The following is a 26,395-nucleotide window of genomic DNA, read 5'->3' as shown; positions in this document are numbered from 1 at the left end:
AAATATATCTTGAGTGCCTACCATGCATCAGAAATCGTGCTGGCCTCCAATAGGGCTACCAAAATGAACCAGACATGGGCTTGTCATCAATATCACCCAGCAACACGGGCAAGAGAGACCATAGCCAATTCACCTTAACGCAATTTAGTAAAAGCTCTATAGCAAACATATGAGCCCAGACTCATCCAAGTCACAACTATCCCTCCCCTGGATCATTAGAATGGGAAAACAGCTGAGGAATCACTTCTGTGGGAACAGAGGAGAGTCAAGAAAAATTTCACAGAAGACATGCTATTCACTCTGTATCTTGTAGGATGAACAGAGCTAATCAGGCAGAAGTCAAAGCATAACCAGAGGCAGAAGATATGCAAATGTGTGGCATATTTCAGTGAAGAGTGAGAAGTCCATTGTAACCAGCTCCTAGGAGAGTAGTCAAGATCATAAAAACTCTTGAATGTCATACATTAGAGTTTGGATTTTGGCCTCAGGTATTAGGGAACTGTCGGAGACTTTTAAAGAATGAAGTGATCAGATTTGCATTTTGGAAGGATCACTGGAGGATAAATGGAAGAGAAGATGAGACTTGGGAGACCAGTTAGGAGGCCAGGCAGTCTAGACCAAAAACTGAGGAAAGCATGCCCCAGGGCAACGCTAATGAGAAGGAAAAGGAGACAGAAGGACAGATCCTACAGGCATTTCTATGTTAGAATAAACATGGCATAATGAGAGGCTGAAGAAGGAATGAAAACCAAACCTTCTAGCTTGGATATTAAGAAGTTTGCTGATGAATTTAGGAGAGCCAGGCTGTACAAGGAAGACTTAAGTGCAGTTTGGAAATATTTAATCTGAAAGTGTCTCTAGACCTGTCAGGTGAAGATGTTCCTCAGCAAGGCTTGTTTGCTGTCTCCCCCAAACATGTCTACCTCCGTTGTTCCTGGCCTTGTACAAGTCACAACTATCCCTCCACTGGATCATTAGAAAAGCCTTCTAATTGATCTCCTTGCTTCCATTCTGGTCCACTTCATAGTCTAGTCTCCATACAGCAGCTAGAGTACTGCTTTAAAATTTTAAATCTGATCTTATCACATCCCTCCTCAGAATCCTCTAATAGTATCCTATCAAATGTAGAACACATTCAAACTTTTTACCATAACCCACGGGGCCCTACAAGATCTGACTTCTGATTATCCTTCTAAGCTCTTTTCCTACCATTCTCCCTTTTGTTCATTCCACTTTGAATATTTTTCCTGTTCTTTATGCAAAGCAAGCATATTTTCTCTCAATGAATAGTTTCAGTGACTCAGTGAGGGCCTCAATGAAGATCTGATTGCCATGAACACAATGATTTATTCCATGGTGATAGTTCTGGGAGTTCAAATAATTTTGGAATTCTTTGAGCAGATCCAAGCAAGCCTCAGGAAAGATACAGTGCAACTGGCCAAAGTCCAGAGAAGAGAAGCTAAATAAGCAATCCAAAAAGCTGAGGTAGGGGCCAGAAAACTCCATAAAAGCACACTTGAAAACATGGTAAGTCATGGGGTCACTGAGACCATGCTTCCTTTATATTCTCCAGAATGTTTAATGTAGAGCTTTAAGTAGTTAGTCCATGTTCTAAGACCACCTGAATTAAGATGAAATTTAATGGAATTAACTTCAAAAAGCTAAAGATGAGGGAGACTTGGCATGGTAGAAAGAACTAAGTTTTAGGGAAGGGGTTGACCTCAACCTGAGTTGAGGGAGGGATTCTCAAATTCTTCACATCCCCAGTAGAGTGCTTTGTATACAGCAGATGCCCAATGAGTGTTTGTTGAAAGGATGGATGAAAGACTAAATAAATTTTTTTAAAGTTCAAATGGTGTTGATAGAAAATAATGCTTCAATGACAGGAAGCAGTTTTTCTCTTCATTCTGTCCTTGTCATACATGTTTGATTTCTAGACACTCCAAGAGAAACATCACTAGCTAGAATCCAATGGGAGAAAGATCAAAATTGTGAGGGTTCTGGGAACAATATTAGATATCAATGGAGTTTAACTGATGAAGAGGGGCCATAATAACAACCTTGCAATATCTGAAAGACCATCGTGTAGAAGAAGGAACAGAATTGCTTTGCATAGCTCTAGAGGATAGTAGTCAAGGGTGGGAGTCTTAGAGAAACAAATTGCAGCTCAGAATAAGGAAGTACTTTCTTACAATAATTAGTGCCCCATGCTGGAGAAGGCTAACAAAAATGATTGTACACTCCCTTCCAATGGCCTCTTTTTTTCAGGCAGGTAAGAGGGTAATCACCTAGCAGTATATTGTAGGGTAATTTTTGAATTGAGACGAAGATGGGACTAAGAGAGTGTTTTTCCAAGTAGACTGCAAGCCATCATTGGAACCATAAAATCAATTTAGTGGGTCCTGACCAACATTTTTCTAAGTGAATTCAAACAGAACAGAAAATATCAGAGAGCAGCACACATAGTAAAGATGAGTGTGATTTTGGAAAAACCTATTCTAGAACCATGTTTTCATATGTATGAATGTACTTACTGGGTTGCAGTCTAACCGACTTTTCTTTCCGTAGATGGCCATCAAAACATTTTGGAAGACCACTGCACTGAGGCCTCTTCCAGTTTTAAGATCTGGTGGTTCTAAGAATTCTTATCTCTGTTGCAGAGATCCAAAATTGCTGTCTATGAAAAAATGTGGTCTTACATGAAATCAGCAGAGCCATCTGTGTTTACCAAAACAACGGCAGACGGGGTGGCCCGAGTGCGGAAGTCCAAGGGAAAGTTCGCCTTCCTGCTGGAGTCAACCATGAATGAGTACATTGAGCAGAGAAAACCGTGTGATACGATGAAAGTTGGTGGAAATCTGGATTCCAAAGGCTATGGTGTGGCAACCCCTAAAGGCTCAGCATTAAGGTGGGTGGAATAATATAACAATATCCGTGTTGTTATAGTATTCCACCTACCCTGATGCATTTTGTTGTCGTTTTCTTTCTTGTGGATTTTGAGGTAACTTTTAAAAGTTTAAAACCTACAATATTCCATGGAGTTAAATAAGACGGTAAATTATGGTTTCATCTATTTAATGCATCCATTTTTTTGAATGTTCTCTCTCTGTGTGGTCCTCTCTGACTGTTTGTTGCTGTTTTAATTTTACAGTTCAACGGCTTTTTCAATTTAAATGGTAAAAGCCAAGATATGGTGCCATATGTGACGAATGTTAATTGCATGGATGTGGTGTTCTTGTTACTTTTTTTCTCAAAGACAATTTCCCCATCCCGCACACTTCAGTTTTTGAGCAAATGTTATCCTCCATATGCCACCTTCCAATATTTAACCCTGTATTTGCTGTACAGACATTTTTATAGCTCCACGTTCTGTGAAATTTAGCCAATTTGTCCTCTTGTGCTCCTTTTTATACGTTAACGATTTCCTAAGCATTTGTGCATTTTCTTACGAGTTATTGTTTTATCGTTTCAAGAAATGCTGTTAACCTGGCAGTATTAAAACTGAATGAGCAAGGCCTCTTGGACAAATTGAAAAACAAATGGTGGTACGACAAAGGAGAGTGCGGCAGCGGGGGCGGTGACTCCAAGGTCAGCCTCAATGTCACCACAACCGGGTACCCTTAGTGACGAGTAATCGGCAAGACTGTTAGCTTCTTATTGAGGAAAGAGCACAAGACTCACACAGAAAGTGGAATGACCAGGTTATTCCCCTGCCTGGCAGCTTTGGCAACTAGAAAGACTCCAGGGCACCGCCCGCACTTTTGATCTAACTTGGGTCCCTTCTTAAACTCCCAGACAGAGGCTCCGCATCCACACCCTGCCCCTCCCTCACAGGCCAGACCGCCTGCCTTAAGAAGGCCAGTGTGCAGGTCTCAACACCCTAGGCTTTCCTTAAGACTGTCCCCACCCGCCTCAGAGTGCTCTGAGAAATCAAATCTATCTACTGAAAAGTCAGGTAACAGCCTTTTTTTTTCCCCCCTCAGGCGTGATGGTTGCTCAGTGGTTGGTTGCCTGATTAGAGTTGGCTTCTTCAATCATGTGTATGAGTGATGAGATGTTCTCGATATGTGATAGCCTATTTAAGCTGGCCCCACTCAACTTGAAAGCCAAAGAACAAGCTCGGTTTCAAGTTAAATGGGGTCTTTCTTCAATAGGCCACCACATATATAGATTTTGCCAAGGTATTCAGTATATTTAAACAAGCGCGTCGCCTGACTGATACTCTCTGTGTATAAATCCCTGATTTGGCTTCTCCTTAGCCGTGTTCTTGGTTCAGGTAGGTCTAATTGTTATCCAGGCTGCCGTCGTGAGAAAATCCATCTTACTTGGCATTCCTTTCGCTCCTTAATGCTCTTCTGGGCTAGAACAAATGAATAACCTTCAACCAAGCAACAAGAAATAGGGGCAAGCTCAGAAGCCACAATACAATGATGGAAGACATGTTGGGTAAGTACAGGAGAGGACCTGAAAACAGAATCCTCCATGGCCTAAAGGGCTTGAGAATGATATTGAAGCATGTAAGATCGACTCTTGTACAACCAAGATACCATGGGCATCTTAAGGTGAAGAATAGTGTTTCCCAATCACAGACCAACAGACAGGGGAGCCAAAACATTTCTCCTTCAGAGACAATGGTTACACCTCTGCTCCTCTCTTTCTCTCTCCACTCCTCAGGATGCTGACGGAAAAGTTAGTTTGCCAGTCTGCAGTATAATATGGGTTTGGAAACACAGAGCACTTTCCAAGAAATAAATTTAAAAACAACTTTCTTCAGGAAATAATCTTACCAAGCATGGGCAAGGTAAAACCTTGATTAACCAGAACTCACCTAACCAGTACTCCAGCTCACTGAATTGTCCCCCTCACATTGACGAGAAAGCAGCAATAGTACCAAAAAAAGAAGACTGCAAGGAATTGATTTTTTTTTTAATCACTTGCCAAGAGATGACCTATGGTTGGGTCACGCTCAGCTCTGTCTCCTATATCTTCATTTCATCTGGATTGACCCTCAAACATTAGAGGCTGCTTGCCTGAGGCGAGAAAGTGGATACAAGCATTTTGAGGGGGAAAAAAGGTATTATTAGCCAAGAATGAAACAAAATGAGTATTCTTATTGAAAATTCCATCCATCCCTTATGGATTCCAATTAATCAAGGTTTTACTATGTGTCAAAAAGCACTAACTTCCTTTCCTAGCAGTGTGAACTAATGCCATTGACTTGGCTCATTCGAGTTTGGCAATGGCTCATCTGATGCCTAGAGTACTTAGCACTTTCTTCCTGGTCTTTTTTCTCATATTATTATCAGGCCACGGAGAACCTAATTATACTGCTCAAGTGAGTTGCAGAGTGAAAATTGAGCTGGATTGGATACATGGCTGTCACGAATTCATCCTTCATACTCAGCATGGTTAAAAAGGTGCCATGGACTGTATCAAGATGACTCTAAAACATCCACATGATGCCAAGTGCCCAGAAGTTTTCAAATAACCAGATGTTTGATGTTACATAGACAAAAAGATCTGCACGCATCTGGCTGAATTACTTTTCACCTAGATATTGCCTTGCCTCAGCTGATACTGCTGCAAAATTATCAAGTAACTTTGTTGCCAGCCCCACAATTTCCAGATTATCTGATTTTTGGCATGCAAATAGAAAAATATTTCAGTAGATGCTAAATGTTGCCAACTTCTTTGACCATATTGCTTCCTGCCACTCATCTTTCAAATCACTTCCTTTGCTCATTCCTCCAGACAACTTTTTGAAATAAGTCAACCCTTTCTCAACTATGGATAATAGTGTGATCAGTGCTGCGTATCCAATGATTGCTTATTCCGTTTCTGGATGACCAAGGAGCTTGCCTTTAACTTCTTCCTTCTTGCTACCTGCTGTTTTCTGAGAGTGAGCAAGAGAAGGGGCAAGAGATGAACTTGAATTGGTGTTACCACTATTTAGTGGTGATGCCAAAAACAAATCAATGGAGAAGAAGGTAGAAAGGGCAGTGAAACTTCATTAATTTGGATCCCTCTAATTTATAATTTATGATAAATTGGACAGACACCAGTCTACAGGGACCAATCTACAGTCTATCTTTATCAGGGATGAGGCCAAGAGAGGTTTGTTAAGCAAATGACGAGTTTAGACTCCATTGTCAGTTGAATTTTTCCTTAAGAGAACAAACCTTCTTCAAATGTTGGAAGCATTTTTTGAGATATAATCATATTCATTACAAATTTATCTGCTAAAGTAGTTCTCATGAGGACCTTCAGTAAGGCAATGTTTTATAGTGAGTTTGAATTACAAAATAGACTTTAAGAAATGAAACTGTCATTCTTCAAACCTACTTTGTAATTTAGGACTATCTCCTTCAGACAATCCTTCTCCTCTGTTCAAATCAGTGAGTTTTAACTGTATTAGTAAAGTGGCTTGAGAATTGCATTTCTTTATTGTATTCCATCCCCAGTTAACATGACAATTGACAAATACACCATCATTTCATAGAGAAAGTGAGACCCAGAGATGGTGGTGACTTTGAGAAGGTCACACAGCTAATGCTGTCACAAATCTCTACTGACTTTCAGGGTCACCTCTTGTGATAATATTGCAGAGAGCAATTTATCACATCTACCCATCCAATGAGCAATGCAAATCTGATTACATATGATCTATTTCCATAAAAATCAAGTTCATTCTCAACTACCTTGGTTACAAGGCAAATAGCATATTTAAGCCATTCCAGCCCTCAGTACTGATTACTAAAAATGACAATAATCACAAAGCCTGACATTTATAAATGCTTTTACTTTTTCAGAAACAATTTTACAACTATTATCTCTGAAACCAGGAGAGGGAAAAACACATATATGATTTATCTCTTTCTCCCACAACCTTTAAATAATGATAAATGGGCAATTATGTTAAATTCTTGACTTTTCCCCTCTGACATGAGACATAACACATTCTAAGCCTATCCTCTAAAAGTTACTATTTTATGGAAGAAAGAAGCAGTGATCAGGCTGTTTTAAATGTGCACACAGGCTGATGAAATAGATTTTTTTAAATTCTCTAAATACAAGAAATTAAGATAAGGTCAGTCACCACCAGTTAGCCTCTGCACCAGATTTACAGGTTAGAACTAAAATACTGCTTGGGTTTACCAGTTTCCTAAACCTGGGCTAATAGGGTGGAAACAAATCAGACTCAATCCTTCCTTGATGAACTATAAATGTACAGGCAAGGATCATGGAAATTAGAGCTGTGGTTTGGGAATTTTTAACCTGCAAATCACCCTTTTGTGTTAGCGCTTTATTACATTGTGTGTGCAAATGCAGTAATTAAGAGCCAGTGGGTTGTTTCAGCGATAAACCCCCATCACCAGGGGTTTGTGACACAGCCAGTGAAAGTCTATTGCTATAAATCACAGCAGAATGGGGATTTAGCTGCTGAATTACCACATCAACCTCCCTCCTCAGCTGCTTGTCCCCACAAACTTTCAAATTCTTCTGATGCCCGCACCCACGCTGTTTCATTCCCTTAATCTTGGGTGAAGGGCACCCAGCCTAGCTTCCCCACATAAATTTATTTTACTAGATGGGATCTGGTCAATGAAACAACCCATTTGTGATCTTGACAAGGCATTATAAACCGTACCCCACTTCACCCTAGAAGTGTCCTGGTTTTAGTTCTATCCAGGGATTTAAATCAACTTCCAATGCCCATATTTTCCAAGACAAAAATCAGCATATTTTGTGTGCTTTGGGGAACACTGGAACAAAATGTTTAAATGAGACCATTCGAAACCAGTTGACCGCAGTGAGAGTTGCCTTAACTTGTAAGGCACATAGGCAAGTAAGGATGAGGATGGGATATGAACTTAAACTTCCATTAAGTCACAAAGAGTTGGACACAACTGGGCAACTAAGCATTATGTGACCCCATGAACTGTAGCCCACCAGGCTCCTCTGTCCATGGAATTTTCCAGGCAAAAATACTGGAGCAGATTGCCGTTTCTTCCCCAAGGCATCTTCCTAACCTGATCATTATGATTTATGGAGTATTGATAGAGAAATGCAGTTTATTTTCTTCACAAATATATCGGGACTAGAACAAACTAACCAATGGGACGCTAGTAAAGAACTTAGGGAACTTGTTTTAATAAATTCCAAAAACGACTTGCAATTAAAATTAGTTATATCTCCTTTCACATGGGTGCTCTTAATGTACTTAAAGAGTTTGTTCTCTTAAGAAATTCAAAGATATTCCTCCTATCACAATCTTTTTTCTTTTTGGAACCATGCATTTGCTTAGCAAGTCTCCTATTCAGAGATAGTAAAAGTTATTCTTTAGGACAGTAGATTTCCAAATGCCCTCGACTTCTCTTTAGCGGTACATAGATAAATGAGGTGATACTGTGTTTCCTATATGCATAAATGAGATCCTCAGCTGTGTGTGTATTTCTTCTTCCATGTTTGTCTACAATTCTCCTCTCCCATGCCACCGTCTCTTAACCACTTCTCTTCCACACTCAGAATTGTTTGACATTCTTGGGCCTTGGGTCATGGATGTGAATCTGCAGAGGCCTTTTACCTGCAATGAGATGGACGTTTTATTGGCAGGAGCCATCCCTAAAGGGAGACATTTTGGATATCCAGGGTTAAGCTGGAACCCCAGTGACTCTCTATTGACACTGTTATGTGTGTAGTCAAGAATCATTACAGATCGATGGCACTTCCTGAGTCTTAGAAGAAGTTCCTGTGAGTCACCAAGACTGGTTTGGGATCAAGGAGTAGGGTGAGTATATTACACTCTTCGTTGGTTTGCATGTCTCTATGCTGGTGCTGCCGCCTGGAAGTATGAAGAAACTGACAGTTTTCTTTCCTGATAGTGACTAAGTTTGCTCCTTGAACTTACTCAGGTCTTCTTCCCAAGAGCAAACCCTCACTTTCTTTCAAGTGGCTGCTGCAAACAAGGGACCTTTTTGCCTTAAGAACTGAACCAATCCAGTGACTACCAAAACCATTGATTTTACCAGATGGTGTTAAAGAATAAGTTCTACCACCGGAAAAAAAAAAATTGTAATCCAGAAAGAAAATATTTTTAAAAGTTAATCCATTTTAATGAATTTTTTTGAAATTGACTACGTGGCCTTAACACAGTTTCTATGATTAAGATGTGATTATTTGCCTTTGGTGTTATCCTGATAACATGAATGTGTTTCTTATTGACAAATAATGACCAAGTGTCCAACACCAGAGCTACAGAAAGAGCAGCAGGAATGAAAAGCCTGAAGGTAAGAATGCTACTATACAGTTGCCAAGAAGAAAGACGCCGCTGCAGTGGCAGAGTTAAACAGTATATGTCTATGTTCTTTCTGCCCCACTAAGACCAAATCATTTGGTTTCCTTTCATTTGGAGAGAAGATTATAGGACTCCACTCTCTGAAAGGTAGGACAGCCATGGAAAAGAAATGCGAAAGATTTGAGATGATTGGAAAAGAAACACAAAAGATGTGAAATGATTAAAAGACATTCAATGAGGGTGGGAATTGAGGTTGGTGGAACAGGGTGGGGGCAGATTTCTTTTACAGAGAACAATTGAAATCTATTCTCTTTTGACTTTCTAGAGAGCGGTAAAACATTTGGCCCTTGGCACATGAGACAAATCCCTATTGGTCAGAGGTGGCAAAGGGTGGTCCAAGTGCTAGATTCACCATAAAGCTCAATTTCATCTGGCTTTGAAGCAAATATTTCTCAAAATACAGATCTAAGACAATAGCATCCATTACATTTTTTTAAAAAAATGAGAGGGAGAGACTGACTCTGCTAACATATGCTGTCTAGCATTGCTGCTGGAAATGCAGAGAAGTGGATGAAAGCTGAAAAGAGTGGCGTGTACCCTGGAATGGCAACCAGAAGTTAGGTTTCAGATCTGATAGGTAGACCCTATTTGTTGCGATCTATTGGCGTGTAAGCTAAGACTGATTATTTTTCTATGGGTCATGGTCAATGGAGGGCTACTGGGAGAAAAGTAGAATGCTGGCACCCATTGGATTAAGCTCTCAATGAATATTTTGCCTAGAATCAGGAACATGAACTAGATGTCTTTCTTCAGAAACACTTGTTATGTGAGTTTCTGGTAAAGATCTGTTTCCATCTGTCTTCTCAGTCTATGCCTCTCTTGCTCAGTATCATGGGGATGAACTAAAGAAAAGACACTTGTATGTAGTGAAACACAACCAAACACGTGATAGTTTGAATGTTTAATGGATCTCAAAACAGGGTTTTCAAGGGACTCGTATCAATTACGTACCTGGGGAATTATCTGTGGCCACATTTTAAACAAAACTAGCTTCTCCAGAAGCTTAGCATCTTTCCCATATGTCCCTCATGTCCCTCCCTGTCAGGGACAAATTGAGTAAGAAGTCTTCCCAGACAAATTGGGTTATGTCAGATAATCCACAACCAATAAATTGTCAGGTTTCTAGTTCTAGAGGGAGAGATTGGACCAAGGCCCAGTTTGGCAAGAATCCATTGTTGAAATTCACAACTTGTAATCAAGGGGTCTATCCCTTTGCATTTGAGAGGTTATCATTTGGAAATGACCTGGCTTTATCCAAATACCTCCAGGTGACTTTGGGGGCTGCTTCTCTAGCACAGAAGCCCATCAATAGGTTTCAGTCACTAGCATTGTTGGGCCCTTAGTAAAATGGCTCACAGCTTTCACCTCCTAATGTTATAGGCATGCATTATTGAATTTGCTCTTTGCACTTACATTAAATTATGATCTCATTAGCGAGGAGTTAAATAGGTTTAAGCTACATTTTTGAACTACATGATATAAATACTGTCTCAGAGTGAGAGTCTAGCAGCTAAGCACTGCATAACTCTGAAAATCATTGTAGCTGCCCCTGTGGAATGAGGGTCACTTGGGTGGCCAGGGTCCAGTATTGCCAGCAGTCATATGTGCCTGTGCTCAGGTTGTGGAGAAAGCTCAGGCTTTCTCCAAGGGTAGAAAGATTAAAACAATTTAAATCTTCATTCTCCTAGAATCCTGCATCCAGAAACCCCTGTGAAAAGAAATAAATCGAGCTTCTTTCAAGGGGCTCCAGAATACTAATGTAGTCTAGGGCATAGCCTCCAACAGCTACTAGGTGGAGAAGTAAATCCCTTCACTACACATATCCCAAGGTAACCTATGGAAAAGATTATTAAGGACTCTAGACTATATCCTTTCACCCAATGACGAATCTTCTCTTGATTGGTCATCAGTTGACTTCAACTTAATAGATCAAGTCCTGCCTGGGCAGAGATGTCTGTAACTGCCTTCCTGCCTGTGATTTCCTGAATAATGCTAGGAGTTCTCCAGAAAAGGCTAGGGAAACAAGCGAGCAATTCGAAAAGGTGAACTGTCACCATGAAAACCTGAAATATCTTCAGTAGAAAATCCAGTGATAGATGGCTTTTCTCCCTCCACTGAACCGAAGATAATTTTCAGAAGTTGTTCCAAAAAATCACTAGGTACCAAGAAGCAAATGCAGTAACTTGGAGTGAGCTTTGGATAAATCATAGCATGGGGGGGTGGGGGCTTCCAGCTTAGGCTATGATAAGTTTCTGTTATCATCATTCAGACATTGTGTTCTTAGAGCAAGTTTGTAATTAATGCCACAAATACACCATCCTTGCTCATATATTTCTTTTACTTCTCCATAATCTCCTTGTCTTTCCCTCCATGACCTACATATTTACACATATATCTGTCCCTCCTAAGGGCACCATTGAAGATCTCTTGGTATAATTAATTAAACAGACATTTGCCCTTTAGGTGTCCCTGCTCAGAAAGGAGAAAAGAAACCACTTAAACTAGAATATATCAAATAGGTAAATCTTACAACACCCTTGGTTCCTATATCTTTCAGGCCTAGAACTAGATCCATAGTACAGACCTTGTCTCTCAACCCTTCTAGAAACACCATATGGAGGAATCAACTTGGTCACCAACTCATGAGGCCATTTTTTTCTTCTTTGCACTATGGGAAAACAGCACCCCCACTTCACTCTCTCCACATTTCTTTCTTTATAAAAAAGAGAATCCAACATGGCTCAAATCTACATAGTTTAGGTATTTCCTGAAATCAAAATTAAAAAATAAATTGGACAGTTCCTTTGAAATTAAAATTTTTAGTTACTTTAAAAAAATAAGTAGTTTCTACTTTCACAGGAGAAAAATTTGTTCCTCTTATCCTAAAACTGTCTGCATATGTAACATTGGCCGGCACTAAGATGACATTGAACTTTGCAATGGCTGGCTCATAGCTCCCAGAAATGAGCTGGGAACCTAGACAACCGCCACCCGGGGCTGGATGCCCTGGATTAATGAGCACAGAGCTTTGTTGTTGATTGTTGCCAGGTGGGGATGGCAGAGATAAGCAGAAATTTGTATCAGCCAGTAATGTTTTCTTCAAAAATAGAACTCATTTTCAAGTCATTATGAATTATATTACTACCCTAATTTCAAAAAAAAAAAAAATTGATGCTACTTCATGACTGCTCCCCACACTCAGGAGCCATCATTCTGTCTCAGGTCAGTTCTCCCTTCACATACTATTAACTGACTAGGTGACATTTGCTGTTATCCCCTCCATCTGGTCCATAATCCACATACATTTTTATGATATAGGTGCAATTTACAGCCTTTCCATAGGAGGAGTTTACACCCTTTCCTCCACCCAACCCCCCAGACCATTGTTTAAATAAAACAGAACAAAGAGTTGGAGTTTATAAACAATTACACTCTGCTTCCTTTCCCATTTCTCATGAAGCTTTGTATTTTAACAAGGAAGTTTCCTCCATCTTAAAGATGTGAAATTCCCTTGATGGAATATCAGGTACCAGTGAGGAAGATATTTGGGCAGGTGGGGGGGGGTGTTCCCAGACCCCCTGAAATTACAAAGCACTCCTGTTCTCTCCCAAGCTCTCCGACCTGTGTTTTTGTTTTGTTCTGTTTTGTTTTTGCCTTAAGAGGACTCCACTCAGGAAATATTCACAAGCAAGAGGGGAGAATGGCTAACTAATTTCCATGATACGAATCTGACCTACTTTGTTTAATTCTTTCCATCCTCTATTGAAGCGAGGACAATAAATATTTCTGACTTCTAATTCTCTTAGGTACCCGTTAAGGGCCTGCAGTCATAGCTCTGAAACATTCCCCTGGAGACATACCACCGCACCACAGTGGTAAAAGGCCCCAGCTGCTGGATCTGCCCTTGCTAGGCTGAGAGTTATTTGGAATCTGACAGTCCCTAAAGAAAAAACTCATTATGAACATCCAAGCTCTAAGAACAAAAACAAAATGTGGGCTTGCCACCCCCTTTTTGTGTGTGTTCCATTGGTGAAGGTACAGTGCAGAGTTGCATGGATATCAATTTGCCTTCCGGCCTGCCCCAATAATTTGCTATGCAGGCTAGAGCAGATTACTTAACCTTTCTGTGCCTCAACTGTTTTACTTATAGAGGCCATGAATCTACCTTCTTAAAGTGATCATTAAACTTGACCAATAATAATAATTTTATTATGTGTCAACTGCTAGGCTGGAAAACAAAATGCTAAAAGAGCTTTCTATTCAAGTATTTCTTGAGGGAACTCTTCTAAGTGGGGAATACAAATATGTAAGCCATGGTCTTTCCACTTGAGCAACATAGTCTAGGGGGAAACAGAAGGCCTGGGCACAAATAATAAGGCAAGAGAGAAGATGAAGAGAGGGAGAGAAAATATTAGGGTGAGGAGTAAAAATGCCATCAAGAGGAAAGTGACATTTAAAGTGACCAATTGCCCACCTAATTCTACTTTCTTTAAAATACCAAATTGTATGTGTCTGTGTGTGTGTCTGTGTGTGTTTTGGGAGGGAAACGTCAATACATTTGGTTGATTTGAATTGAGTTTGGCAATACATCCAGTAAGGTACAGTAACAGAGAAAATTATGTGGATAGAAGCAGTTTTTCTCTGCCATCTTGGGAATTTATTCCACCCTGCAGCAACATACAATTGTAGGAGATTTGGCCTTTAAAGTACTTTCTTTTCTTGGCAGCTATCCTAACCTTGTTAAGTGGTATTATCTGTGATTTCTGATTACAGCTTTTATGCTGCTTGGCTGTGCTGCAGCTTAAAATGTTTGTTTTTCTCCTTCATTTTTATTTAGAAGTTCCCAAATGCACATTGGTTCCCTGCCAGATTTCATAAACCCTGTGATTTTTTTTTCCAATCAAAGACTAAACTTTTAAGGATATATCATTTGTCAGATTTCCCTAAAGTCCTGGGGCATCAGATGAGGTTTGGATTGTCTAAGGCAGGGTTTCCCAGCTGCAGCACTATTGACATCTGGGGCCTTGTGGTGGGGGCGGTCCTGCACATAGTGGGGTGTTTAACAGCATCACTGGCCTCTACCTACTAGATGCCTGTATCACCCCCCTTCCCAGTTGTAACAATGAAAGATGATTCGACATTGCCCAGTGTCTCCTGAAGGGCAAAACTACCCCTAACAGAGAACCATTGCTCTAAGGTAACCTCCACTGTAACTGTGGACTATGGTAGTAGAGAGCGGTTACCAACCATTCTGAGGGAGCCATTCAATGGCCTAAGGGAGGGGTAGGTCACTTGTCAGAAAAATAGGATGCTAGATTGCTGACCTGGATGCTAAATGCTCAGCCTGGACGAGCGGAGGGTGGCAGCCCAGAATAGGCCCAGCAGGGGAAAAGACTTCCCTCCTTTAAAACCAGTACTTTTTTTTGTCCCAGGACCCGTTTATGCAGTTCAAAGTTACAGGCAACCCCCAAAGATTTTGTTCATATGTATTATGTCTATTAATGCTTACCATATCAGAAATTAGAATGAAATGATTTTTAAATAATGTATTAATAGCTCATTTAAAAATAATAAACCCAATGTATATTCACATAAATACTATGCTTTTATGAAAAATAACTCAATTTTTTAAAAAATCAGTGAGGAGTGGCATTGTCCTATTTTTGCAAGTATCTTTAATATCTGGCTTAATATAAGAGAATAGGATTCTCATATCTACTTCTTCATTCAATGTGTTGTGATATCACATGTCATGTTACCTCCAGGAAACTCCACTGTACATCGTGAGAGAATAAGAGTGAGAAAGGCAAAGAACACCTTAGTATTAATACCAAAATAATTTTGACCTCACAGACCCTCTGATGAAAAGATTTCAGGGATTCTCCAGGGGTCTCTGGACCAGTTTGAGATCCACTGCTCTAAACTAACATGCTCCACTTTTATCAACCCTAGCTTACTTCAGTGTTGACAAATTTTTTTTAAACCCAGGATATCTAGGGAGAGATCTCTATTTGGACCTTAATGTGAGTGCCTTTAATCAGACTGCTCTGTTCCTGAGATCTAGTAAGAGCAGCCATAACTAAAGAAATTGAAGTCATTTGAAGAATACAGTAGCTTGAGGGAGGTCAGGGCCCAGTAAGGGCTTAGTCAGAGAGCAGCCAGAAGACACTGGGCCCTTTGCAGTAAGAAAAGAGGAAGCACGAAAAGGAAGAAAAAATGCTTTATACTTTTTCCTGTGGTCCTGATGGATTCAGTGACCTATCTGTCATTGAAAAACATCTCCCCTGTGATCTGAGCCAACTGTCATAATCCTGAGCCTCGGTGCCAATGTGTAATTTAAGGCATAGCACTGAGGGAGAGGTGGTGGTGATAGAGAAAAAGCTTATAGGAGAAAGGAGAGAGAAGGAGGCTAGACAGTGGAGACTAGAAGAGAAGGCAATTCCAACACTGATCTCATAGCCATAGATGGCCTGTCTTTCCTTTAAAAAAGAGTCGAAGATGACTTTCACAGCCAATAATATCCTAAAGAGGCTTGCATTTTTATTTAAACAATTTTTGTTCCTTTGCATTGCAAGCAACTCTGGCTAGCACTTGAGAAGCCTAAGCTTCTGAGCATTGATTGAAGGAACTTGTTTCAAGTATAAAAGGATCTCGATTTCCTGGTGATAAACAAAACACAGATATTCTGGCTGCCAAGTTCAGTACTAACCAAGAAAGTGTCACCTCCCTGACACTAAAGGTTTATAGTTTTACAAATCCTAAGTACTCTGAAATTGCCTATTATTTTTACATGATGATCTGTTTCTCAGAATATCTCAAGACGGTCCTTCTGCTCTCAACAGCAAAGAGGAAAAGAAAGGAAAAAGGCTTTGGGGATGGTCTGATAGAGGACAGATCTCTGTGACAACAGAAGTCTTGTCAATGATTGGTTGGTGGGTCCAAGTGACCCAAAATAAACTCAGAAATTCTATGGACTATTCATAGTTACACAAATATACCTGTTTTCCTCCTTGAAAATTGACAGCATTCAGAAAAACAGGTACTAATACTGGCAATATTGTTCACATGAGTCTGAACACACAGTAGTTCATTGCCTCATAATACAAATAAGCCACCCCCTCTCTATAATGCATTTTAAATCTAAAGTTATTAGAGATCCTTTAAGATTCATTAGGCCTAGAAAGAAAACTGTAGAAGTCATCATTCCCATTTTACAGCTGAAGAAATTTCCAAGAGAGAAAATCATTACCCTAGGACCAGTAGTGCTTCCTGCATTAGCACAGTGGCTCTGAAGTCTCATTTGACTACAACAGCTTATCTAAATTTCCTCTACAGCCCTGCCATAGAGGCAGAGTCAGTTTGCCATTTCACTTCATGCCATGTTAATAATCCATTTTAAAACAATCTAATTCACTTTCTGGTGACCTGAGCTGGCCATAGACATACAACCATATCAGAGAGATCAGTAACTCAAAAGCAATCCCTAGACCAGATCTCACACTGTTGAAAGTACTCTTATCCAGAACTCAGAGGTCCACGTTATACTATTAATATTAAGACCAGTATGGCGTAAGAATTCAGTCTGGGGAGACATGTATGTAGTACAGTCTGTTGGAAGATCATTTTCAGCTGGACAGCAGATTTGTGTAATAAAGGACAACTAATCAGAAGGCGTGCTATTCACATAGAATCTATCTTCTATTCTGCTGGAATTCATCCTTGTGTCTCCACACGTGGAAACGCCTCCCCTTCTGGCCCCGTTCCCTTCCCCACTCCACCATAAAACTTGCTTTCTGTCTGGAAGTACAACAAGACACCCTGTTAGATCAAACCTAACACACCTCCATCACAAAGCTACTGCAAGCTGCCGCCGACGATTGTCACTGAGGGGAAACCCTCCTCACCCCACACCGCCTATCTGAGGAGTGCCTTTTTTCTATCCTCATTATTTAACAGTGTGTGCCGATTACTCAAAGCGATATGGGCAGGCCCTGGTAAATATAGCGTTGCTGTAGTGTTAATTTTTATAAGGTAATGCTCAGGTTGCCTGCAGTGTCTAAAATTACTCTGTGGCCAGGGCCCCCTGCTTTATCGCTTTCTATAGTTTTAAAGTAGTTTGAAGCTTGAATAACATAAAATAACATAATATAATGTTATTTATGTTATTTCCCACGTGAAGAACGCCTGTAAACCTTGCAGTATTGAAACTCAGTGAACAAGGCATCTTAGACAAGCTGAAAAACAAATGGTGGTACGATAAGGGGGAGTGTGGAGCCAAGGACTCCGGGAGTAAGGTCAGTCGCTGAAGGTCTTTTTGTACTGATTAGCAATCACATTTTGAACCACTGTTTATTTTCTACCCTAAAACGGCTTTCCTTCCCAACACACACTCCCTGACACAGTGGGACCCCTTTATAACACCAGCACTAAAGGTTTAAGGCAAACACCAGCCTTAGAGGCCACGTGACATCACTCATGGACTCCCGGCAAGCTATTGTGATCAGGGAACTCAATCTGGCCCACCACATTCCCAAAGAAGTGCAATCATGAGCTGTGTTATAAGGGGGTTTTACTGTATTTCACATTTCAAAAGTTCAAAGAGCAAAACAGAACAACAACCAAAAAAAAAAAAAAAATGATCCAGTTGTGACAGTACTTTTTCTTAACCTCTTACAGTTTCAGAGACTTTGTAGTTGTTAATGCCTTTGGTTATGACTATATTATGTTGAGCCCACCTGAAAACAGTCAAAGAATTAAATAACAAAGACTGGCTTCTGTAAGCACAATGATTAGCTTCCTCTCAGCTGCTGTCGTATTGAGTTCAGCATCTATTTGGATCTCGAATTTCATTAAGTCTGTCACACTTCTCTCTTCCAAAGGTGTTATTTGAATCTCTGTACGTAATACTTCTAAAATTCAGTCGCATGCTCCTTAAGGGTATACATTCTCAGGATAACATCACATTGATAAGCATGAAACACTCTTCCCCGCCTCCTTCCTGCCCCCCTAAGAAAATTCTTTTTGAGTTTCAATTTTTGCCTTTCCTTTTTTCGAACTAATATTGTGGTATCAGTTAATTCATTTCATGAAATGCCACTCATTTTCCTTGTGCAGTGAACCATTTTGCTACTGGTTTTCTACATCCCACAACAGGGAATTTTATGAAACTTAAATTCGTGGAACTTGAAACTTTGTTGCTACAGCTTACATGGGTCATGCAAAGGACGCTTTTCCCCATCAAAAATCACATACATACACAAATCTAATGGGAGAGGACAAGTTACCAGAAATTGATCCATTTCCTAATGGACTGTGGAACATCCTTGCAGATAGTTTCACCAGCCTCCTTAAGGAGATGATCCATCATTTCATAAGTGACAGAGATTCTTATCACTTGTCTAGCTGTCAATTCACCTAGAAGAGTGACTCTTTGCAAGGCTGTTATAGAGATGAAGCATGTCCATACCCCTCTTCCCAACAATGCGATTCAATTCCAATTGGCCTTTTTGCTGAAGTAAACAAGTACAGGACTGGCTCTTATGAAAATAGAATCATAATATGGCCAAACTGTCTTTATATTTAATTCTTTACATGATACTAGAACCAGCAGAGCTACAGAGTGTTGAGTGTCAGCCATAGCCATCATCTGCTCACTGTGCTATTATTTGAATAAGATACTCAATTCACTGGCTTAACAATGTGGGTATTCCATTCTATTGTATTCAGCAGCAAAATGGTTACATTCCCTCTAAAAAGACTACAAAATGCTATTTTATTTTATTTTTGTCAAAGAAAGGCTCCTGGCCCTTGCTGTGTCCTACCTCAAGGTAGGGCTCAAGGCACCAACTTTTTTCTTTCCATTATTCAAGCAGTTCAGTTTCTGCTTTTTCATGCAGGCAGATAGCTTAGTCAGATTTGCACAGTTTGACCTGAAAGTCACTGACCGGCTTCCTTGATTTCCCCCCCCCCCAACTTCCATTTTAAATAGAGAGCAGATAAGTGTAGGGTTTGTTTTTTATTTTTTCTAATTATTCTCTACATTCCCTGGAGTAAAAGCTAAAAATGAGCTGGATTTTTTTTTCAATCATCAGCCTCCTGGAAAAGTTTTCTGATTTGTATGGAGCCAATTCAGGACCCAGTGGGTCCTCCTGAGGATTTCCTTAAACTCCCAGGAAGCGGGAACAGAGTCAATTCATTGTGCTGTGCCCTTGTCTCCATAGCACAAAGATTTGTTCCCCTGAGGACCAGACCTTAGCAACCAGCCCCCACAGGGAGCAATTTCTTTCTCAACCACTGGGTGAAAGGAGAGAGCTAATCCTTTTTAAACAAACCCTTGTGAAGTAACTCCCCCCAATATGAATATCAGGGACCGCTAACATACTCACCTGCTATCTTAAAAACTAGTTGACACAGGGAGAACAAGGGAGAAAGGGGTGTTGCGGGGCAGAGAGGGGAAAGAGTGCTTCAAGTTCCCAAATGAAAAGAGTGTTACATTAATAGAAATTATGTCACTGCTCAACTCTGGCAAATGGTGTTTATCCAAGCTGGCAGAGGACTAAATCGTGCTTGTGTTTACACTTCTGCTCCCATGGCCGAATGTTGTTTTATTTAGTTGTTGACACCATCTTGAGGTACTAAAGGATTTAAGGAGTCGAAATAAAAGAATATTTAGGTGAGGATCACAACTGTCAACAGAAGCACAGTCTGCTGTCTTACTGGCCATTGTGAAACATCCACCAGTTGCCAGAGTTGAGTCATAACATTTACATCAATGTCTAGTTACTTTACGACTTAGAACTATCATATACTGTTGCAATGTATTATAATGTTCCATTGTCTTTGTTTTCCCCAAGAACTAATCGCCTTGTTCATTTCTCTTAGGACAAGACCAGCGCTCTGAGCCTGAGCAATGTGGCAGGCGTTTTCTATATACTTGTCGGAGGTCTGGGGCTGGCCATGATGGTGGCTTTGATAGAATTCTGTTATAAATCGCGGGCAGAGTCCAAACGCATGAAACTCACAAAGAACACCCAAAACTTTAAGCCTGCTCCTGCCACCAACACTCAAAATTACGCTACATACAGAGAAGGCTACAACGTGTATGGAACAGAGAGTGTTAAGATCTAGGGGTACGGTTAAGGTCTAGTACACTAATCAGCTTACGTTACTGTACGTTAATCTCTTTTATTTTTCTCTTTGTTTTTTGGTCTGGTTTATTGTTTCAAGAATTGTCTATTCTTTGCAACCATTTAATTCTTTGAAACCAACAATTGTGCTTTCTTGTCAGACAGTAAAGCTTTTCTAATAGCATACTTGTAATTGTGGTCTGCGACCTAAGAGGGAAAAAAAGTTCTCTAGAGCAGCACTGTTCAGTGGGAATATTTGCAAGCCACATTTGTGAACCAGATGTGTAATTAAAGTGCTCTGGTAGCTATTTTCAAAAGTAACACAAGTAATGGTAGACATATGGCATTTTGCATTTGTCAAAACCTATAGAATGTACAACATCAAGAGTTAACCCTTAATGTAAACTATGGACCCTGGGGCATAATGATGTGTCAATAATTGTGTTCATTAATTGTGACAAATGTACCACTTTAATGTTGATAATGGAAGACAACAAGTGGAAACAGAGACTATGGGAACTCTCTATACTTTCCACTTAATTTTACTGTGAACCTAAAGCTATTCTTAAAAATAAATTTTATTAAGTAAAAAATGTTTAAGTAACACAAACAAAATTAATTTAATATTTTTTAACTCAGTATATCTGAAATATTAGCATTTCAGCTTGTTATCAATGTAAAAAATGAATGAGGTATTTTACATTCTTCTTTCATACTAAGTCTTAGAAATCAGGGGTGTGTTTCACATAGATACTTATGGCATGTCTCAGCTCTCACATTAGCCACATATCAAGTGTTCAACAGTAACATGTGGCTAGTGACTGCCACGTTGGACAGTGCAGCTATAGAGAAAGCAGCTCTCTGGAACTGATGTTAAAATGAAAATGGAAATGGGGAGCTGCCCCCTTGAGAAAGGCAGTGCTTCTATAGGGGTGTGGTGATTCACTTAAGTGTAAACCTAAGACAATTGCTTTAATCTTTAAGTTCCTTTGTTGTCCCTTTCTTGGAACTGATGTTCATTCAGGTAAGTGTCTCCCAAAGGACAGTCTAGGACCCCTGCTGCTGGCTGTTCCCAAATTCATACTTAAATGAGCCTGACTGATGCCACCTTGACTCTGGCAGCTACAGCCAAAACTCACCAATAACTCAGACATGTTCAAAGGCAAGCTTGAGTTAGGATAACATCTCCATCTCAGAAGTGTTTTGAGAATATAAGTTTAGTTACCTTCAAGTGCATCTGTCATCAGTAACATACCTATCGAAAGTGGAAATGAACAATTAGCAACTTCATAGCTCTTATTGTAGGTGGGAGATTTTTTACTTCATGAGTTAACGTCCATGAGCTTCAATTTCTAAATGCATTTGTATTTTTGACCTCCACATATTTCATGGTGTGGATCTCAGTTCAGCTAAGTTTTAAGTATTTCCTCCAAATAAATCACTTGTTCTCACCACAGAAGGCATTCTCTTGTTTGATGAAGTTGCTAGTTGTTATTTCCTGCTGCAGACCTCCTGTCACAACATATTCAGTATACGACTAACCCACTAACAAAGTGCTCCCATTGCATTGCTGAATGGACCAAAGATGGATTCATCTGTAATTAGCATTGTTTGCATGCAAGCATTTAATGTTCCAGTGTGCTTAAAATATTTTACTCTTGAGTAGGTTATACAGGCCCATTAGAACTGGGGGCACGTTATTTGCTTTCTCATAGGATAGTACCCAAGTGATTTCAACCTAGGTGAATTATCCCAAATTCAAACATACTGGCATCCAAAGAAAAGAATACACCTCTAATCTGCATATCAGTTTTCCAAGTGCTCTCACTCTATTGCCGCAATTGTGGTAATGGGGCAGAAAACACTGGCTTGCCCAATGTTCAGAGTTTTTCCATAAAACCTAAACGAAATTTTTGGTCAAGCCAATATTTTCCCTTTTAGGACACAGGCAAGACAACTAGGTAGTGGCAGTTCTCGGACTAGAACCCAGCTCTGCGTCCTCTTATAACTGTATCCTTCACTAAACCATGTGACCACCCCCCACTTATGGCCTGGTGGTCTCCAAAAGTCTTGAAACCCCAATGGGATCCTGTCACATGAAGAACAGACCCTAAGTCTATGTCTTACTTCTCTACAAAAGTGTCTTGAGGGACTTCACCTAGCCTCCACTAGCCCTCCTTCTCATGCACTTGACACAAGGGTGTATATTCAATCATTCCTACTTCCACAAAAGGAAGCTTTCTGGAACAGGGCTTAGGGTCACACAGCTTCCAGATCCTCTTTATTATCAGCCATTCTATCTGAGTCTCTTGTTTAAGTCCCAGAGCAGTACTTACCGACTGACAGTGTGCAGCAGGTCTGGGGTGGGGCCTGAGGTTCTACACTGCTCACAAGCTCACAGGTCATATTGATGCTGCTGGTTCGGGGAGTAGTAAGGTTCTAGAGAAAGTAGTCTCAGAGCCTATCACTTAAGGAAGGAAGGGGGGATGGTGAGTGAGAAAGAGAGAGAGAAAGTGGGATCAGCAAACCTTTGGGCAGGGTGCTGCAGTCTTCCACTGGAGGCCCAGAACACTCAACCCAGGGAGTGGGGAGAGTGCAAGAAATGAACTTCCCGCAACTTCTGGTGCAGTGGCTTTCCTTTAGTCATCTTGGCTGACCCATTTTGTAAAGCAAGATTCAGGATAACTGAGGCAAAAATCACATTTGAATAGACCTCAATGCCAATGCAGTTACAGCCCAGTTAGCTGGCACCGTGGCAGTCATCCCTAGGATGAAAAGAAAACCTGGGGAGAGACTCTGCAAACAAATGTGTCCTCCAAGTTTGTGTGAAGTCCCTAGACAAGAAGGAAAAGACCCAGATGATGCCAGGGAAAAAACCTGACATGTGTCAGCCAAGACACAAAGCAGGCTGAGCAGGAAATAGAAACCTCTCAGCTGTCCTCAGCCAGTTTGGTGATGTAACATCAGGGGGATGTTGGTCTTCATTCATTCATCTTTTATTTCTCAATAAGTTCTGGAATATCTCACAGTGACTTCTAATTTCTTACCTAGTTATTATGGTTTCTGGTTCTTAGAGTTGGCCTAGATCTGTCAGAGTCTATTCAGGGTCACAGAGACGGAGAAGCACCCTGAGATTTTACTTATATTGCTGATTATCAGAGCCAGCCTTGGGAGTTTATGGTACCAGTAATTTTTCAGGAATTTGACTCAAGAGCAAATCAACTGCAAAAATATGATCCAGATGAAATCTGGTTAGTAAAAAGGCATCCTTGAAAGAGGAGGGACTCATCTCTCATTTGCTATGGCTGGGAGTAGAGTCAGGGTTATTGGACTCATTGTGGGAACCCATGCCTCAGAACCAGCCTGATTCGGGAACAGATGACCTCTTGACGACCTACTGTCTGTCTGGGTTACTGATCACCCACTGGAAGAGCGGCCTGAGGCATGCCTGGGCGGGTGAACAGCCATCAAGCATTCCAGATTCACTGCACACTAAGAGTGTCTCTACTCACTATTTTAAGAAATTCTTTCCAATTTCTTCATTGCTGCTCAGGACTACTTCTGGCTTCTTTGGTTTCTTCAATATTTTTGAAATCTTTCTCATTTTCAAGAGCTCAAAATGCCTGAGGATGACGAAAAAGATTTCTTTTTTCCTCTAATACTGTTCTATTTAGTCTTTCTAGAGAATAACAACTTTGTTCATGCCGCCTATTTTGAAGGAATCTGTTTTCCTTCTGTAGCTATAGACATTCTTGCTGGTGAAGCGTTCCTGCCTTAGAGAGCTCATCTTATGTTAAGTGGTGATGTTCTTTGTCCCTAGAGGACTTTTCCTTCCATAATAATATTGGGTTGGCCAAAAAGTTCATTCAGGTTTTTCCATTAACATCATACAGAAAAGCCTGAACGACCTTTTCGGCCAACCCAATATTTCATCTACCTCCATTTAAAAATAGGAAACAGAGGCACTGAGAGATTAGGTGACTTTCCTAAAGTTATGCTCCTGGGAAGTGACATCCCATGGCCAATAGGAAGGTCAGAAGGGACACTGACCTTTATGCCATAGATATAAACTTTCTCCAAATGTCTGAGATAGATATGATTCTGGACCATAGGGATTCCAAGGAAGCGGTTTACCCACTTTCATGTTAGTCTTATTCTGCTTCTTTGGGTATTTTGGCCTTCAGGTGCATCTTTGACTTTCTTCTTACAGATAATTTTATTCTAGGGTCAGTGGTAGATAGTGATCATGTCATTCTTTGGGGGTAAAATTCAGAGTTACCTCAGGAGAAAAAGAAGGACCCCATTAGTGTGGACAGAAGAATAGAGAAGATGGGTATGAACCTGAAGAGGAGGCAGGAGTGTGGCCTTAAGTTTCCAGGGTTGGGGGCAAATGAAGCCCCTGCACTAGTTAATGCCTCCAAAAAAAGAGGGCAGCAACAACATCTCCGTCAGCCCCATAATATCAGGGCAAAGACCCCATGGAGGCAAACCCCTTTGTGGATATCACTAGGGTTCTGCCTTCTTCCTGGAATGTGCTGTCTCTTCAAAGTCCATGTGCTATTTTCTGACTTCAGTAACTAAGGTTGTAGATATCAAGAGAAATAAGCTGTCACCTTTCTGGCAATGAGCAGCAAACTTTCTTCTCGTGATCAAATGGATTTCAATTGAGCCAGCCATAGATCACTCACAGTCTGTCCTAGGCCAACAGTCCCCCGTCACAGGTTCTGCGATCAGAATTCACTCTGCAATGTCATTGTCCTGACACTGTCGTTGTCCTATATTGAAATGCCACTAAGGCCTTCTAGTATACCCACATCCTAAGTGATGAACATTTTAAGTTAGACTTCATGCAATGCCCATGTATTCCTTAGTACAATGCATAGTAAAAAAAAAAAAAAAAAAAAAATGAACCTAATTTTAACCTGTTGCAAAGCACTTGCTTCCAGGGAAAGAATTGAAACAAACCTGTTACCTAAAGGCAGTCAAACAAGGTGCAGCCTCAGAGATGCCAGTTTGAGAAAACAGCTGCGGTTTCAGTCCAAGATAGACTGAGCTATAGCACACTTAGATTGCCAATAGAAAGCCCATTCAAACTGACGTTCCCCCCTTTACTTTTCAGATCCCTTCCCACTGGAGGCAAGTGATGAGAGGAATCACCGAAAACGTGGCTGCTTCAAGGATCCTGAGCCAGATTCCACTCTCCTTGGTGTCGGGCATGACACGAATATTGCTGATGGTGCAATGACCTTTCAATAGGAAAAACTGATTTTTTTTTCCTTCAGTGCCTTATGGAATACTCTGAGACTCGCGACAATGCAAACCATCATTGAAATCTTTTCGCTTTGCTTGAAAAAAAATTAAAATAAAACCAACAAAAAAATGGACATGCAAGATTCCAGTATGCGAAAACAAATGTTATTTTACAAAGTGTCAATTCAACAAAAGCCATTCTTTGATACCACTGCACAGTATACAAACACCATGTTCTTTAACACACATACACACAGACAAATTTCAAATTCCAATTCTGCAAACAGGCCCATCTCAGCTAAAATAATTAATTCCTCCTGATTTAAAGAAAAAAAAAAAATCTGACCTCCCTGTCTGGGAGGAGACTGGCATTTCTTCTAGGATCTGCTGACAAGATGTTTTTGGTATTTCCTGTTGGTGATGATGTTCTGTGCACCCTATTTCCTTTCAACATTGCTGAAATGTGTATATCTTTAGAATGTAAATGCAACACTTCAGAAAATTCAAACACTTTGGAAAAGGGACTCAATGGTGACTTCTGTGTTTTGAAACGGTTTTGTGAAAATGCGCTGCCAATTTCCCACTCGGTGAAGGGATGAACAGAACTTTCTGAAACCGACTTGTGTGTAGCAAGGGACGGGCACTCTTAGGCATACCTCTCGGT

General features: G+C 40.5%; 1 protein-coding gene across 1 annotated transcript in view; it reads left to right on the top strand.

The window, feature by feature from the left end:
• GRIA3 (glutamate ionotropic receptor AMPA type subunit 3) overlaps positions 1-25,625 on the top strand; it is a 290,948-nt gene extending 265,323 nt beyond the window's left edge. Inside the window, exons 13-16 of the mRNA XM_065915058.1 lie at positions 2,661-2,908; positions 3,474-3,588; positions 20,237-20,484; positions 25,601-25,625. Coding sequence (XP_065771130.1) covers positions 2,661-2,908; positions 3,474-3,588; positions 20,237-20,482 — 609 coding nt within the window. The 3' untranslated portion in view covers positions 20,483-20,484; positions 25,601-25,625. The remainder of the gene's footprint in view (positions 1-2,660; positions 2,909-3,473; positions 3,589-20,236; positions 20,485-25,600) is intronic.
• The last annotated feature ends 770 nt before the right edge of the window (positions 25,626-26,395 follow it).

The sequence above is a fragment of the Muntiacus reevesi genome, chromosome X (assembly GCF_963930625.1).
Source record: "Muntiacus reevesi chromosome X, mMunRee1.1, whole genome shotgun sequence".
Lineage (NCBI taxonomy): Eukaryota > Metazoa > Chordata > Mammalia > Artiodactyla > Cervidae > Muntiacus > Muntiacus reevesi.
This window is presented reverse-complemented; position numbering and strand designations above follow the sequence as displayed.